Source organism: Culex quinquefasciatus, chromosome 1 (genome assembly GCF_015732765.1).
Source record: "Culex quinquefasciatus strain JHB chromosome 1, VPISU_Cqui_1.0_pri_paternal, whole genome shotgun sequence".
Taxonomy (NCBI): Eukaryota; Metazoa; Arthropoda; class Insecta; order Diptera; family Culicidae; genus Culex; species Culex quinquefasciatus.
The window spans coordinates 59,764,365-59,780,933 of NC_051861.1; the positions used below are offsets into that span (position 1 = coordinate 59,764,365).

At 46.9% G+C, this 16,569-nt stretch overlaps 2 protein-coding genes across 2 annotated transcripts in view; both read left to right on the forward strand.

Moving 5' to 3' along the window:
• Positions 1-16,569, forward strand: part of LOC6054476 (syntaxin-binding protein 5) — a 430,924-nt gene that overhangs the window by 376,091 nt on the left and 38,264 nt on the right. The window lies entirely within an intron of this gene.
• On the forward strand, positions 5,863-14,648 carry LOC119769063. The gene is made up of 2 exons (XM_038260956.1): positions 5,863-12,978; positions 13,035-14,648. The coding sequence occupies exon 1, from the start codon at positions 7,556-7,558 to the stop codon at positions 12,935-12,937; it is 5,382 nt and encodes a 1,793-aa protein (XP_038116884.1). The 5' UTR covers positions 5,863-7,555; the 3' UTR covers positions 12,938-12,978; positions 13,035-14,648.

Below are 16,569 nucleotides of genomic sequence, written 5' to 3' on the forward strand. Positions count from 1 at the left end.
CAGCGCCGGCCTGTCAGCGCTGCAGGGGTGGGTTACGCACACTGAGAGAAATTTGCGCAAATCTGGTTGAAAACTTCGGCATTGGTCGAACACATTCCGTTTTCCGATTAAAAATCATGTTCATTGAGAAAATCATGACACTTTGAGAAGTTTAAAATAATGACTTTCATCAACATTTTCTTAACTATAGTTAACTAAATATTTAAATTGTTAAAATTTTATGACAAGTTCTTCTTGAGATACTTTGAACACTTCTCTACCACGGTCAGTATGTTTCTAAACCATTCCTTACGTATTTTAATTGTACTCTTCATTTTGCGGAAAAATCGCAAACCTATCAAAGTCACCCCGGCTATCAAAGTCACCCCGTTTTACGGTACGTCACATTCAAATCAGCCAAAATTTACCACACCCCCCTTTGTCACAATTTCCCTATACTTTTAACACGCAATGTCACGCTGGCTCGAAACCCCCACTTCCCTCAGAACGTGACGTACTTTATGGATGACGCCTAATGGACGTCCCCTTAAGAATTAAATCAAAATAATGTAATCAAATATTGCCCAGTCTTGATTTGGTCCCAGAACCTCAAATCAACATTCGAACAGTATTGAATTTGACTTCTATCACGCGGTTTTCGAAGTAGCTCTTCAAGATCATGCACAAATAGTCAGGCACCTTCATTTTGTGCAGCGCTGCTGCTATGGCCGCCCAGCTCGCACTGTTGAACGCGTTCTTGACGTCAATCGTGACTATTGCGCAGCAACGGTTCCCCTGCGTTTTTTCCTCCGCGCTTCGTCGGCTTTCTCGACCACTTTACGGATGGCGTCCACCGTGGATCTCCCTTTACGGAAGCCGAACTGCCTCGCTGCTAAGCCATGCTCGCTCTCCGTGTACTTGGTCAGCCGGTTAAGGATGATCCGTTCCAGAAGCTTTCCGAGGGTGTCCAGCAAACATATAGGCCTATACGATGATGGGCCCCCCGGTGGTTTGCCTGGCTTCGGCAGCAACACGAGCTGTTGAACCTTCCACGGGTCGGGGAAGTGTCTTTCGTCCAGGCATTTCTGCAGGACTGTTCGAAACCTGTCCGGGAATGCTTGAACCGCCGATTTCAGGGCGAAATTCGGGATTCCATCCGGGCCGGGAGCTTTCTTCACCTTCAATCTCTTCGCTACTGCCACAAGTTCTTCGTTGGTGATCAGATGACCTTCGGCGTTGCTTCCCCCTTCGTCGTTGTACGGTGTAGGGGCCATGTCGTTGGGTCATGTCTTGGGAAGAGCCCTTCCACAATGATCTTCAGCTTGTCGGGACACGTTTCAGCCACCATCGATGGGCCTTTGATCTTCGCCATCGCGACACGATATGCGCTCCCCAAGGGTTTGCATCAGCGTCTTGGCATAACTCCTTGAAGCAGTTTGTCTTGCTGCATTTGATCGCTTTCTTGAGCGCGGCCTTTGCAGACCGTTACTCCTCTCTGCACTCCTCTCTAGTTGCTTCGGATCTTGCTCTCTGGACTCGTCTTCTGGCACTGAGGCAACTTGCCCGAAGGGTACCGAGTTCTTCATTCCACCAGTAGGCTGGACGACGACAGTTCCTTGGCTCCAGTCTCCGCGGCATGGTTGTGTCGCATGCTGTCACTAGTTGTGCTGTTCGCACGTCGGCACTCAAGTTTTGGGGACCATCACACCAATAGAGCGCTTCCACGAAGAGACCCTCGTCGAAGTACTGCAGCTTCCATTTCCTTCCGTAGGACCGGCTGCTCCTATCTGGTACAGGGGCTCGTCTCCCGATGCTGTACCGGATCGCTTGGTGATCGCTATGGGTATAGTCTTCACTTACCCTCCAGTTCATGTCGGCCGCCAGCCGCGGGCTACAGAACGTAACGTCGATAATGGACTCACGACCGTCTTTGCGGAAGGTACTGCTGGTTCCGCGATTCGCCAGCCTAACGTCCAGCTTTGCCAGAGCTTCCATTAGGCTATGCCCCCCTAGCATTGGTGCATCTGCTACCCCACTCGACTGCCCACGCGTTGAAGTCACCTCCGATGACGATCGGGCTTCGTCCGATCAGTTCGTCGGTCAGCCTATCCAGCATCTGCTGAAACTGCTCCAAGGTCCATCTTGGGGGAGCATAGCAGCTACAGAAGAAGCTTCCGTTTACTTTGGCGATCACGAATCCTTCAAATGCTCTCGAGACCACTTCCTGTATGGGGTACCGCCCCATCACGTGTATCGCCGCCATTCTTGCTGTATCCGCGACCCAGTTTCCATTGTCGTGGGGAACTCGGTACGGTTCTGCAATAATTGCCACGTCGCAACCCGTCTCCGCGGTCGACTGCCACAGCAGTTGCTGTGCAGTGTCGCAGTGATTGAGGTTCACCTGCATTACTTTTTGCCCGAAGCCAGCTTCTGATATACCGGGCAATTAAAGCCACCCGTCGTGTGACTATTGCCATCTCCTTCTTTACAGAGCATGCACTTCGGCTTATTTTTGCAGTCTCTTGCCATGTGGCCTTCTCTACCACACCTTCTGCAACTGTTGGTTCGATCGGGACCATCGCAATTTCTCGCCTGGTGGCCGAAACCCATACAGCGGAAACACCTCGTCATCTGCTGGGTCACTCGAGGAACAGGCCTCAGTGGGCACACCGACCACCCTACTTTGACCTTGCCGGCTTCCAGCAGCTTAGACACCGAAGGCGTCGATAGTCGGATCGACGCAATTTGACGTCTTTGACGTCTTTGAAAATTTCGTCGTTAATCTGGACAGTGCAGTTTTCGAAAAAAATCAGAACGTTACCGCTCAGATTACGATCTGGGAGGCCGCACGTTGATGACAGCTTTGTCTTGTTTCCGCTGTTTAGAAGGATGTGATTGTCCGTTAGCCTCCTTACTCTACTTGTGCTTGAATAGTTGGTGAACACGCAGTCACCTGTTGAGCCTCGAAATATTGGGTCGAAGCAGTTGTCGCCACTAACGTCAATAAGATCCTCTTCATTGCATACCACAATAGAGTCACCACCCGCACAGTGCTGCCTGATGAAATACGTTTGGTTTCCGCCGACCAAAGCGTCGGGTGCCGGGAGTTGAATGATCTTCCCATTCTTTGGGATGACTGCTAACAAATAACTTTTGAACGTTCCTTGTTTTAACCGCGGGACCACTATAACAAAAAATAGATTCGATTGCAAGTATGCTACCTTGATCTCTAAAAAATCGTAGATTTGATTAACATTATGAAGAGCAACATCTTGCTCAATCAGGGTTTTTTTGAACTAGTCCTATTTCTTCTGGTTCTAAAAACGATTTCGAGATGATGTTGAATTTTGCCAGATGGATTGTTTCAGCTATACTATCTAGATGGCCCTCGATTTGGTTAAGGTGATCGGTTGCAATAATTGTCTGTTTTAAGATGTTGAAATCGTTCAGTTGTAGTATGGCATTGTTCTGCTGATCATTAATAATCCTAATCATTTTGTTTACTCTTGTTTCTAACTGTTTATTTATAACTATCTGTTTATTATTTTGTTTAACGAGGTCTTCTTCCTTATTCAATATTGTATCTATGTCGCTCTTGATCTGGGCCCTATCATCGGAGTCCATGTTACCCGTTATGAACTTAATCCTGCTGCATTACTGTTATTTTCGGGAGGCATTTGAAATCGCGAATACAAAAAGAAAAGTAAATTTTCATGCAACCTAATCATTCGGTATGCTCTTAAGGAAGGAGTTTAACAGGATCCAGAGTCTTCCCTCTAATGGTAACGGTTGTTATTCACGCCCTAAAAAATAAAGAATAGGTTAGAAACGTTAAGGACTGGGTTATTTTTTCAATCGCCGGAGCTTCTGTTTGTGGAGCGTCCGATTTTTTTCGTCCACGTAAGTCTGATTATTGTTATCTATTACGACGACGGGTTCAAATCTATTTCTGGACTTGGATTTTATTCCTTGAGTTGTATTAAACACAACCCCTCCAATGTCGAGAGAAGGTTCATTTTCTCTTTTTGCATTGTGGTAGTCATGTTGTTGTTTTTGTATTTTTGAAATTTTTTCCGTGACCCCGTCGTATAGTTTGTTTCTAAACTCAATAATTTCATCCATATTGAGGGGTCTTTCGGAACCGTCTATTATTCCGTAAAATATTTCCCGTGGTTTAAAAGAGGTGCTTGTATGAATAGTGTTGTTGTATAGTGTGCAAGATATTAATATTTTTTCTTTAGGCGATAAATCTTCAAATTTATGCTTATTTGTACGAAAGATTTCCAACAAAGTGAAATGAAATCTTTCTACGATTCCATTAACCTGACTATGATTGGAAGGTGTAAAATATTGCTGAATTCCTAGGTCTGCTAGTAGTCCTCTTACTTCAATCGATTTTATTGCTGGTTCGTTGTCCGACACGATTAACGCAGGATTTCCATATAGTGAAAAATATTTGATAAACGCCTTTCTTACATGAGGAATTGACCTAGATTTTATTGAATCAAAGTACCAAATCTAGAAAATTTATCAACAACTGATAAAAATAGATTAGGTTGAATTATGAAAATGTCAGCGTGTATGATTTCTAACGGTCTCTTAGGTATAGGTGTTTCACCTAAACGGATTTTATATGGTTTCCTTTCGTACTTTTGTTTATTACAGGTTTCGCAAAGGTTAACATATTTCTTTATCTTTTGTTTCTGATTTGGGAAATAAAATCTTCTGAAAATTTCTGCTTTGTTTTCCAAAATTCCCCTATGTGCGGTTTCATGAGTTTCTTCTACGATAACGTTCTGTTCTTCGTCTGTTTTTAAATCGATCAAAAATTTCAGGGATATTTTATTCTAAACGGGTTGAGTTGGCTGAAGTACTGCCTATAAACCTCTTGAATAGCCGGGATTAGCTCTTCCGGACAGTAGATGCAATTAACCTTTGTATGTACCATGTTATCATAGAAGATCTTTTTCAATGATCTGGAATCGAAGCCAGGCTTTGAAATTGTTTTCCTATATACCCTAGGAAATACTTCTTCGAAGGCTTCCGAACTAGTGTCATGCATCTTCAAAATGATTTGGTTATTGAAGGTATTGACAGGCGACTCGGTTATCTCAATCAAGTCATTGTTTTGAATTTCCGGTTGTGAATCTCTCTCTTCTGGTTCCTCTTCGTTTATGTTAACCTCCGTCAAAACTCTGGATAGCGCATCAGCTACAACATTTTGTTGACCTGGTCTATAAACAGGTACAAAGTCATAATCGCGTAACCTTAGCATCCATTGGACTAGCTTAGAGTTGGGTGTCTTTAGATTCAGTGCATACGTCAGTGGTTGGTGGTCGGTATACAAGGTAATAACCTACCAAATAGATATGGGCGAAAGTATTTCGTGGCCCAGTCGATAGCTAAGAGTTCCTTCTCGATAGCCGAATACTTTTCCTCTGATTTCGTTAGCGTTCTGGATGCGAATGCAACAGGTCTGTCCTTGCCTATGGCACCCTGTGATAGGACAGCGCCTAAAGCAAAATTACTGGCATCTGTTGTGAGAATGAAATTTTTCGAAATGTCGGGGTATTGCAGGACGTCTGAGCTAGTAATTAGTTGTTTGCAGGTGTCTATTGTTTTGAGGAAAATGGGTGTGTGTTTAATTTTTTCGCCCTTCCTAAGTTGGGCTGTTAGCGGTTTTGTAATTTTGGCGAAATCCCTTATAAATTTTCGATAATAGCCCAAAAGGCCTAGAAATCCTTTCAATTCTTTTGGATTTCTTGGAGTGGGCCAGTTTTGAATGACCTTAATTTTCTCTGGGTCTGGCTTAACCCCTTCGTCAGTAACAAGGTGACCTAAAAAGTTAACTTGTTTTTTCATAAATTGACTTTTCCTAATTGGATCTTCAAATTGACATTTTCCAAAATACTGAATATTTTAGTGAGATTCTCCAAGTGTTCTTGCAAAATGTTGAATAGACAATTATATCGTCCATATACACCAAGCAACACTTTCCAATTAAATTGCGAAGAATGTTATTCATTACGCGTTGTAGAGTAGCCGGAGCATTTTTCAACCCATATGGCATTCTAACATATTCATAAAGTCCATACTCAACAGAAAAAGCCGTTTTTTGCACATCATCTGGGTGGACCTCAATTTGGTGAAACCCAGATGCCAAGTCTAAAGTGGTAAAGTATTGACATTTGCCCAGCTTGTCCAAAATTTCATTTATATTTGGCATCGGATATTTGTCATCTATAGTCTTTTCATTCAACTTTCTATAATCGACTACTAAGCGCCATTTCTGTTTGCCTTCGGAGTAAATTTTCTTGGGAACAATCCAAATCGGAGAGCACCAAGGTGAAGAGCTGGGTCGAATAATGCCCTGTTTAAGCATTTCCCTGGCCGAAATAATTAGACCCGTATTTTTTTGTTTGGCCATTAGGGTGACCTACGCCGTGTTAGGGTGGTCTGAAAAATTGCCATTTTCGTCGATTTTCGCAAAAACCACTGATCGCGCGAGAGATCAATTTACAATTTTACCAGCCTAAATGTGATCCACAAATAAATGTAATTTTGTCCCTGTCTGTCCCTGGCCCATCTCTGACGAGAGCCAGTGGTGATTCTCGCTCTTTTTGATCTCTCCCCGGTTCGCATCCCATGTACTGTTCCCTTTAGAGTATAGTCTTAAATAAACCGTTGACTACGCCAGACAGCTACGCGTTTAAGAATAAATTGTGTAGTTTCTGTTCGCGCAATAAAAGTGTTTTAATCAGTGCTAAACGGTTTATAATTAGTGTCCGAATTCCCCGAACCGACCACACGCGCGAACATTTGGTCCTTCGAACCGGATCCGAAGGATCCGGTCTGGCCAGGTTCGGGACACTTCGCGAATCGGACAATTCAGTGCGCGAAGTGTTGGCCTGCTCGCGAAGAGCAGCGCAAAGTGTACGGTGCAGAAGCGCGCCTGGACAGTTTGGTGCGCGTGAAAACGGACAAAAAGTGCACGGAAAATCCGTGAAAAAGTGCGAAAAAATCGCCAAAAAGTCGCGGAAAATTGGAGCTGAACAGTGGCACAATTGTGCATAGAAAAGTGAATTGTTCGTGTTGAACAAAGGCGGCGGCGACTAGTGCATTGCGGTGAAGAAGATTTCGCCATCGCGGAACTCACGGCGACTCACGGTGTGCGCGCGCTTTGGCAAGCGTCGCGACGTCACCATCTCAACCGGTTGGCTGACGTCATCGTTGGAGTCGGTGATTGATTGGCGGTTGGAGCATTCGGGACGGATTTGGCGGATCAAGACGGAGATACAGGAGAGTATTTTGCACGTAAACGGTGGCTCGGCTAGTTTGGCTCTTTGCGGAGAAATAAAGTTGGCTTTTGAAAATAAAATTGCACGAGAGTTTTTATTAGTCTGGTCAGGTTGCATGAGTGTTGTGTTGTTCTGTCTGGTCCTCTGGAATTCCCTGGTCGATTCCCCTGTCGCTGCTGTCAATACTGGGTCGTACAGTTCGCAATCTGTCTTGCGCGGTCGCGTCGTGGAACGTCGAGTCGATCCGTCTGTCTCTGGTGAATCTGAAAGTGAAGTGAATGTTATTCAGTTGGCGATCAGTGGTCACGATGGGCGATCTGCAGACTTTGCGGAAGAAGCAGGAGATCCTGCTGAATAAACTGGAGGTGCTGAATCAGTTCGTCGAGCACTACAAGGCGGAAGAACACGAGTGCCAGCTGGAAGTTCGACTCGGAATGCTGAACGACGTGTACCTGGAGTTCACGAACCTACGGACAAAGCTGGAGTTGCTGCTGGAAGAAAAGGATGCGGCCAAGTACGCAGATGCGGAGCCGAAGGTCAAGCAGGAGGTCGTGTCACATCGTGAAGAGGCCAATCTACAGGTGGTGCAGGAGTTCGACAACAAATTCTGCAAGGTCAAGGCGATGCTGATTGCGAAGCGGCCGGTCAAGGACGTCGCGCAGACAGCTCCAAGTGTTGGTGATGCGGATACCTCGTTTCCGTTGCGCGTCAAGCTGCCTGACATTCATCTGCCGAACTTCAGCGGAAATCTGCGCGAGTGGGTGACCTTCCGTGACACCTTCAAGAGTCTCATCCACCGGAACTCGAAGCTGACATCGATGGACAAGTTCACCTATCTCCAATCGTCTCTTTCTGGTCCTGCGTTGCTGGAGATCAGTGGCATCGACCTGTCGGAAGAAAACTACTCCGTCGCGTGGAACGCGCTGGAGGAGGAGTACGGAAACAAGAAGCTGATCGTGAAAGCCCACCTCGATGTCATTCTGGATCTGGAACCGCTGACCAAGGAGTCGTACGACGGTCTCAGCCACCTGCTCGGTGAGTTTGAGAAAAATCTGCAGATGCTGGACAAGATGGGCGAAAATACTGCCAACTGGAGTACGGTTATGGCGCACGTCCTGTGCTCAAAGCTGGACTCGGCCACGCTTAGGAATTGGGAGACCCACCACAATAGCAAGGATGTCCCAACCTACAAAGCTCTACTGGAGTACTTGCGCGCCCACTGTTCGGTTCTTCAGTCGATCAAACGAGCGAAAGCGAAATCGTCGGAACAGCGTCCTCCGAAGACAGCGGTCTGTCACACTGCTGTGCGGAGCAGCAACCAGTGTCACTTTTGCAGCGGCCCGTGGCACACCCCGTTCCGGTGCTTCAAGTTCCAGAAGATGACGATCTCGGAGCGCAACGACGCTGTTTCGAGAAACAAGCTGTGCAGAAACTGCCTGAAGCCTGGACATAACCCGCGGATGTGCGAAGGAGGAACTTGCCACCACTGTCACCAGAAACATCACTCAATGCTGCACAACGATCAGATGAGATCCTCCGTTCCACAACAGCAGTCGAGACCAACCGCAACGACCTCAGTACAGCGACAACAACCCAGACCACAGAACACGAATCAGACAACACACACTCCAGCCAACAATGCACCTGCTAATCCGACTAACCTACAGACTACAGACTCTCAAGCCACACAGCCACAAACCACTAGCCAAAACTACGTTGCACTACCCGTCACGCCCACACACAACATCATCCTGTCAACCGCGCTCATCCGTATCAAAGACCGCTTCGGAAACACGCTGCTAGCGCGTGCGCTTCTTGACTCGTGCTCACAGCACTGTCTGATGACCAGAGAGTTCTCGCGACGACTCAAATTCATGCGACAATCGTCGTACTTGCCGATCCAAGGGATCGGAACGTCGCGTTGCGTGTCGACGCAGCTCGTGCGTGCAGATGTCGGTCCGCGTTCCGGTCAGATTTCAGCGTACGAGTCGGAGATGCAGTTCCACGTCCTGCCCAAGCTCAACATCTCGCTGCCGACATCGTACATCGATCCGTCTACAATTCAGCTGCCCGACTGGATGTTCCTGGCTGATCCGGAGTTCCACAAAACCGGTCCAGTGGACGTCATTATCGGTGCCGAGTTTTACATGGACTTGCTGACGGACGAACGGGTAAAACCAGCTGCAGACGGTCCCACGCTGCACAACACGGTGTTCGGTTGGATCATTTCCGGCCGGCTTCCCGGCAGCGTTCCAGAATCGACGTCTCTCGTATCCGTCGCGGCAATCGACGAGCTGCTGACCAGATTTTGGGAACTGGAAACGTGCCGCACCAAGAGCACGCACTCGATCGAAGAATCCACGTGCGAGCAGCTGTTCGAGGAGACGGCGGTTCGTGACGAAACTGGCAGATTTGTTGTGACGCTGCCCAAGAAGAAGTACGCTGTCCAGCGTCTCGGTGAGTCCAGATCAACAGCCATTAAACGCTTCTTGGGACTGGAGAAGCGGCTGTCAGCGAATCCAGACCTGAAACAACAGTACAGTGATTTTATTCACGAGTACGAAGCCATGGGACACATGAAACGGGTTGCCGGCGACACGGCCGGGGGAGAGTTAGCGTATTACCTGCCACACCACTGCGTCTTGAGGCCGGACAGCACCACTACGAAGCTCCGCGTGGTGTTTGATGCTTCGTGTCGCACGTCTACCGGAGTTGCTCTGAACGATGCGCTCATGGTGGGACCAGTTGTGCAGGACGATTTACTGGACATTGCGCTACGCTTTCGACTCCACGCTGTTGCCATCGTCGCTGACATCGCCAAGATGTACCGTATGATTCGCGTCCAGCCTGACGACCAGAGACTGCAGAGAATCGTTTGGAGAGACAATGCGGACGAACCCATCCGAATCTACGAGCTGACAACTGTCACGTACGGAACGGCGTCTGCGCCGTATTTAGCGACCAAGTGCTTGCAAAAACTCGGTGAGATCGGAGAAAAGACGCACCCATCCGCTGCCAAGATCCTCAAACGAGACTTCTACGTTGACGACATGCTGGCAGGTGCGCACACGGTCGCAGAAGGAAAAGAGCTAGTCGCCGAAATGGTCGATCTGATGGAATCTGGCGGATTCTCGTTGCGAAAGTGGCATTCAAACTCCCGAGACATCCTGCTCGACGTCCCGGAACATCTTCGCGACGAACGGACCCTGCTAGAACTGGACACGTCTGACGCAACCGTCAAGACGCTCGGGCTCGTCTGGGAGCCAAGTACGGACTGTTTCCGTTTCAGATCGCCAAAGTGGAACGACGTTGCAGTGATCACGAAGCGTGTCGTGGCCTCAGACATGGCCATGATCTTCGACCCGTACGGGCTGATCGGTCCTGTCGTCGTCCAAGCAAAAATCTTCGTGCAGAAGCTGTGGCGCATGGAACTGGACTGGGACGCCGCTCTGCCAGAAGATCTGCAGGAGTACTGGCGAGAATACCGCAGAAATCTAGCCGGTCTGGACAGCCTGTCAATACCCCGCTGGATTGGCACAGGTGCTGATGACCGGAATGTGCAGCTTCACGGGTTCTGCGATGCTTCAGTCAACGCTTACGGTGCGTGCATCTACATCCGAACCATTTCGGCCAACGGCGACGTCACCGTCCGCTTGCTGGCTTCCAAATCCCGCATCGCACCGCTCGAGAACCTGAAGAAGAAGAAGCGTAAGCAGTCGATTCCCCGCCTGGAGCTGGCGTCCGCTCTGCTGCTGGCGCATCTGTACGAGAAGGTGGCCAACGCCATCAACTTCCGAGGAAAAGCGTTCTTCTGGACGGATTCCATGATCGTACGCTGCTGGCTTGCGTCACTACCGTCCAGATGGAACCAGTTCGTGGCCAACCGTGTGTCCGAGATTCAACACCTGACGGAGAGCGGATCTTGGGACCATGTGCCCGGATTAGAGAACCCAGCTGACATCATTTCTCGCGGCATGACGGCGATGCAGCTGCAGTACTCAAAGCTCTGGTTCAACGGTCCTGATTGGCTGAGTCTCGACCACCAGCACTGGCCGCACGCTCAAGTGCCGAACGCAGCAGACTTCGACCACGAAGAACTGGAGGAACACAACGCTGTCGCTGCAGTTGCACAAGACGCCGAGCCCTGCAGACTGTTCACAGCGAATTCGTCGTACACCGTGACAATACGGACGACCGCTGTAATCTGTCGCTTCTGCTTCAACAGCCGTGCGGCGAACAAGCTTTGTCGCAGAGTTGGTCCGTTGACGGCTGAAGAGCTCGAGGTCGCTTTGAAGAAGCTGGTGCGCCTCGCTCAACGAGAATGCTTCCCGGAAGAGTACGATGCTCTGTCCAGAGATCGCGCGATTCCAAGCAACTCCCGCATTGCTGCGCTGAACCCAAGAATCGTCGATGGAATCCTGTGCGTCGGCGGCCGGTTGCAGCACGCCGCAGTCTCGGACAACCGAAAGCATCCGTACATTCTCGACCATCGTCATTCGTTCACGAAGCTTATCGTCACACACTATCACGAGACCATGTTTCACGCTGGACAACAACTGTTGATCTCTGCTGTGCGTGAGCGGTTCTGGCCGATCAACATCCGAAACCTCGTTCGCGACGTGATCCACAAGTGTGTCGATTGCTTCCGTGTCAAGCCAAAGGTTCTGGACCAGCTCATGGCGGATCTGCCGCCCGAACGAGTCACACCGTGCACACCGTTCGCACGAGTCGGAGTTGACTACTGCGGACCTTTCCAGGTCGCGTACCCGCAGCGCCGAGCTCGCCCAGTGAAGTGTTTCGTTGCCATCTTCGTCTGCCTGGTCACCAAGGCCGTTCACCTAGAACTAGCTGCAGACCTGACGACGCAGGCATTTCTGGCGGCCCTCAAACGGTTCACTGCCCGGCGTGGCAAACCGAAGCTGGTCATGTGCGACAACGCCAAGAACTTCATCGGCGCAAGACGTGAGCTGAGCGAACTCGCCAAGCTGTTCCTAAGTCAGCAGTTCGAAGAGGAGATTATCCGCGAAACAGCGAACGACAACATCAAGTTCAAGTTCATTCCCGCTCGCTCGCCGAACTTCGGCGGCCTCTGGGAGTCCGCGGTGAAGAGCTTCAAGTTGCTGTTCAAACGCACGATCGGGTTGCACACCCTGTTGTATGACGAGTTCCAGACTGTGCTGGTTCAGATCGAAGCGATCCTCAACTCGCGACCGCTCACGCCGCTCAGCAACGACCCCGCAGACTTCGAAGCGCTCACCACAGGACACTTCCTGATCCAGCGTCCATTCACTGCGATTCCAGAACCAAACCTCGACCACATTCCCGAGAACAGATTGTCGGCCTGGCAAACCGTCCAGCGGTACACGCAGCAGCTCTGGAAAAAGTGGTCCAACCTCTACCTGTCGGACCTGCACAACCGCACGAAGTGGACAAAGCAAAAAGACAACGTTGCTGTCGGAACCATGGTCCTGCTAAAGGACGAAAACCTCCCGCCGTTGAAGTGGCAGCTCGGACGCGTTTCCGATATCCACCCGGGAGCTGACGGCAATATCCGTGTCGTTACGGTGCGCACAAAGGACGGCAGCTATCAGCGTGCGATCTCTAAGATCTGCATTCTGCCGATCCGTGATAACCTTTCTACCGCGCAAGGGGAGAACTAGGACTCCTCCAACGGCGGAGGTCGAAAGGCCTCTGCACACCAGTTAAGTTATGTATTGTTTCGAATTTCAAAAAGTTCACCGAATCTTTTTCCTCCAGAGTCGCCACCCTGTCTGCGCCCAGACCTGCGGGTCGTTCTGCGCTCGGAGGCCGTCAAAAAAATCGGAACTTCCGAAATGCCCTGAGGTAACCTGTTTTGTTTCGGTGGTGGTTTGCATGAAGGATGTTTGCTTGCGATTTTGCTGGACAAATTTTAGCACAGTAACGGTTACGGATAACAGCGGCGCCCAACGCCATTCAGTCGCAAAGACTGCTCCCAGTTCTGAACTCAGCTAATTCTGTTCCACGTTTGGAACTCTTCGAGGTACACACACGCTCACGATGACAACAGCGGAGGAGACGTCCTCCCGGTCCCATCTGCGACGACCAGCAGCGAGCTTGGCCAGCTCGTTTCCAATCGCAGCTCGATGGAGCCAACCCCCGTCATCGCAGCATCTGTACACCCGGAGAACCATCGTGTCGGTAACCGCTGAGGGTCAACAGCGACGCCAGGAGGCGTCGGGGGAGGCCACGGAGGTCTCCCCCAGTTCAGGCAAGTCGTTTTAGAATATAATTTTTCCGATTAAAAAGCACCCTCTCATCTGATTAGGGAGTCTCGCATCGCATCAACGCCGACGCCGGCGTCACCGATCGCATCAGATAGCAGAGCAGCAGATCACGCACGGAGCCACCCACGCACGGTGGCTTTGCGTTCAGCAGATCAGCGCACAGATCAACAGCAGCAAGCAAGCAGACAGACGAACCGACAACCGACGTCGGCGGCACGCCGTCGAACAACAACCGCAGCACATCGAAGCATCCACCCTCGCGACAAACAGAAGATCAAGCGCTCGAGAACAAGCAGCAGCATTTCAAATGTACACCAGCAGACGGTAGCAGATCAAGCACATCCCAGTTCCAACCCAAGTTCAAGGTCGACCTGTTGTCGATCGACGCCATGTTGACGCCACCTGGAAAGAACATCAAAAATCAACATTTTGCAGCACACCACGACACCATTCAACCGCAGAAGAGTCCCCAGCAGCAGCGCGGCATCCTGGTTGATCGCCCGAGGTCCAGTCCGGTCCAGAAAGCAGCAAATCCGAGGCGAAATCGGTGCATTTTGACTGCAGCAAAGTGCACGATCCAGCCCGTCCAGAAGAAGAAAAATATCTGGCTATTGTTCGATCGACGGCCGCAGCCGCGATCGCTAGTATATAAGGAGAACAATGACCAATCTTGACCTAGGGTAATAGCAGAAACAGTAGAAGTAGATAAGAGACGAAGATAACGGATAAGAGATAAGGAACAGAACCAAAACAAATCAGTGGGATAGTAGTGGGAATTGTAGTAGTAGTTGTAATAACGAGAAGAATGTTTGAATCAGAGTGATTCCAAGGCGGCCGGTATGATCGCGCGAGAGATCAATTTACAATTTTACCAGCCTAAATGTGATCCACAAATAAATGTAATTTTGTCCCTGTCTGTCCCTGGCCCATCTCTGACGAGAGCCAGTGGTGATTCTCGCTCTTTTTGATCTCTCCCCGGTTCGCATCCCATGTACTGTTCCCTTTAGAGTATAGTCTTAAATAAACCGTTGACTACGCCAGACAGCTACGCGTTTAAGAATAAATTGTGTAGTTTCTGTTCGCGCAATAAAAGTGTTTTAATCAGTGCTAAACGGTTTATAATTAGTGTCCGAATTCCCCGAACCGACCACACGCGCGAACAACCACTTTTTTCGAAAAATCATTACTCCTCGTCATTTCAACCGATTTCAATTGTCTTATACGCAAATGAAAGGTGATAAGTTGGCCTTTCAAAGAAAAATATTAAGAAGTTTCAAAAATCTTGCCTAACATATGAAAAAGGCGTATGAAACATTAAAATGCCGTTTTGACGGTGTCTGGACCAAAGAGCTTATGTCTGGAAATATTTTTATCGGATTCCCCGGACATTTTTACATAACATACTAAAAAATGGGAGGAGTTCATTAACAGGATTCCGAGATATGATTTTTTGAAAATAAAATCCGTGTTTTTGGACGCGCCGCGCGCAAAAACCGGAAAATGACAAAATCGGCAAAAAATCAACTTTTTTCACTAAAACTGCGATAACTTAAAAATTTCAGCGATGACCTATACATGTCTGGGTACCAAAAGTTGCGTCTTTCAATGACGAAAATTTTGGTACCCAACATGTATAGTCTTTCAAACATACAGTATGTAAAAAAGTATTTACACCCCTTGAGCACTATGCACATTTTGTGATGAAACATGTAAAGAATTTAAAGTTTGACAGGAACCTAGTACTACGTTTTGTTCAGAAACTCATGCCAAACATTTTGCTACAAACAGCTCATGAAAAGATGATTTCTATAAAAGTTATATAACAAATACTATTACGAAAATAAAAAGGTGCAAAAAAGTTTGTACACCTTTCGAAAAATTAACATAAATAATGTTATTTGTTGACAAATCACCATAAATCCAGTCTCCCAACTCCAAATAGGCATCCTTGACTGATTAAAAATGATTTGGATTGAATATAAAGTTTACTAACTACTTAGTATAAAAGTTTATATAACTCTGGAAATTCTATATAAAACTTATCTAAACTTAATTTTGCAAACTTTTAATTCAACTAAATGTCAATATATTACCATAGAATTGCTAAATAAACATTTTGGAGTGGGTATAACACCGTTTTGGGGTATTTGTATAGATAGAATAGATTTTCGTTGGAATTTCGTACCAACCCGGAATTACGTCGTCGGAAAATCCGCCGGCATTCGAACCGGTCCATAATTCTTAAGTCAACCTATGTGGCATCGGAAAGGGCATAAAATTTCCGATCTTTTGATACCCATACATCTAGGTTTTCTATAAAACCCACGTTTTTAAATACCTGGGCAAAAGTAAGTTTGATCCACGAGAACAAAAATTACGAAATTCCATACATTTTTGGCAGATTGCTCAAACAAAACCATAACAACGTTTTTACCTAGGTATTTTAAATCGTGGGTTTTATAGAAAACCTAGATGTATGGGTATCAAAGATCGGAAATTTTATGCCACATAGGTTGACTTAGTGTGGACCGGTTCGATGCCGGCGGATTTTCCGACGACGTAATTCCGGTTATTCAATCGAACAATCTGTTAATATATATATGTTATATATATATATATATATATTTATATATATATATATATATATATATATATATATATATATATATATATATATATATATATATATATATATATATATATATATATATATATATATATATATATATATATATATATATATATATATATATATATATATATATATATATATATATATATATATATATATATATATATATCTATATATATATATATATATATATATATATATATATATATATATATATATATATATATATATATATATATATATATATATATATATATATATATATATATATATATATATATATATATATATATATATATATATATATATATATATATATATATATATATATATATATATATATATATACAGCAATTCCCCACGAAAACAGCATGGAAAAAAACAAAAGTGCTCG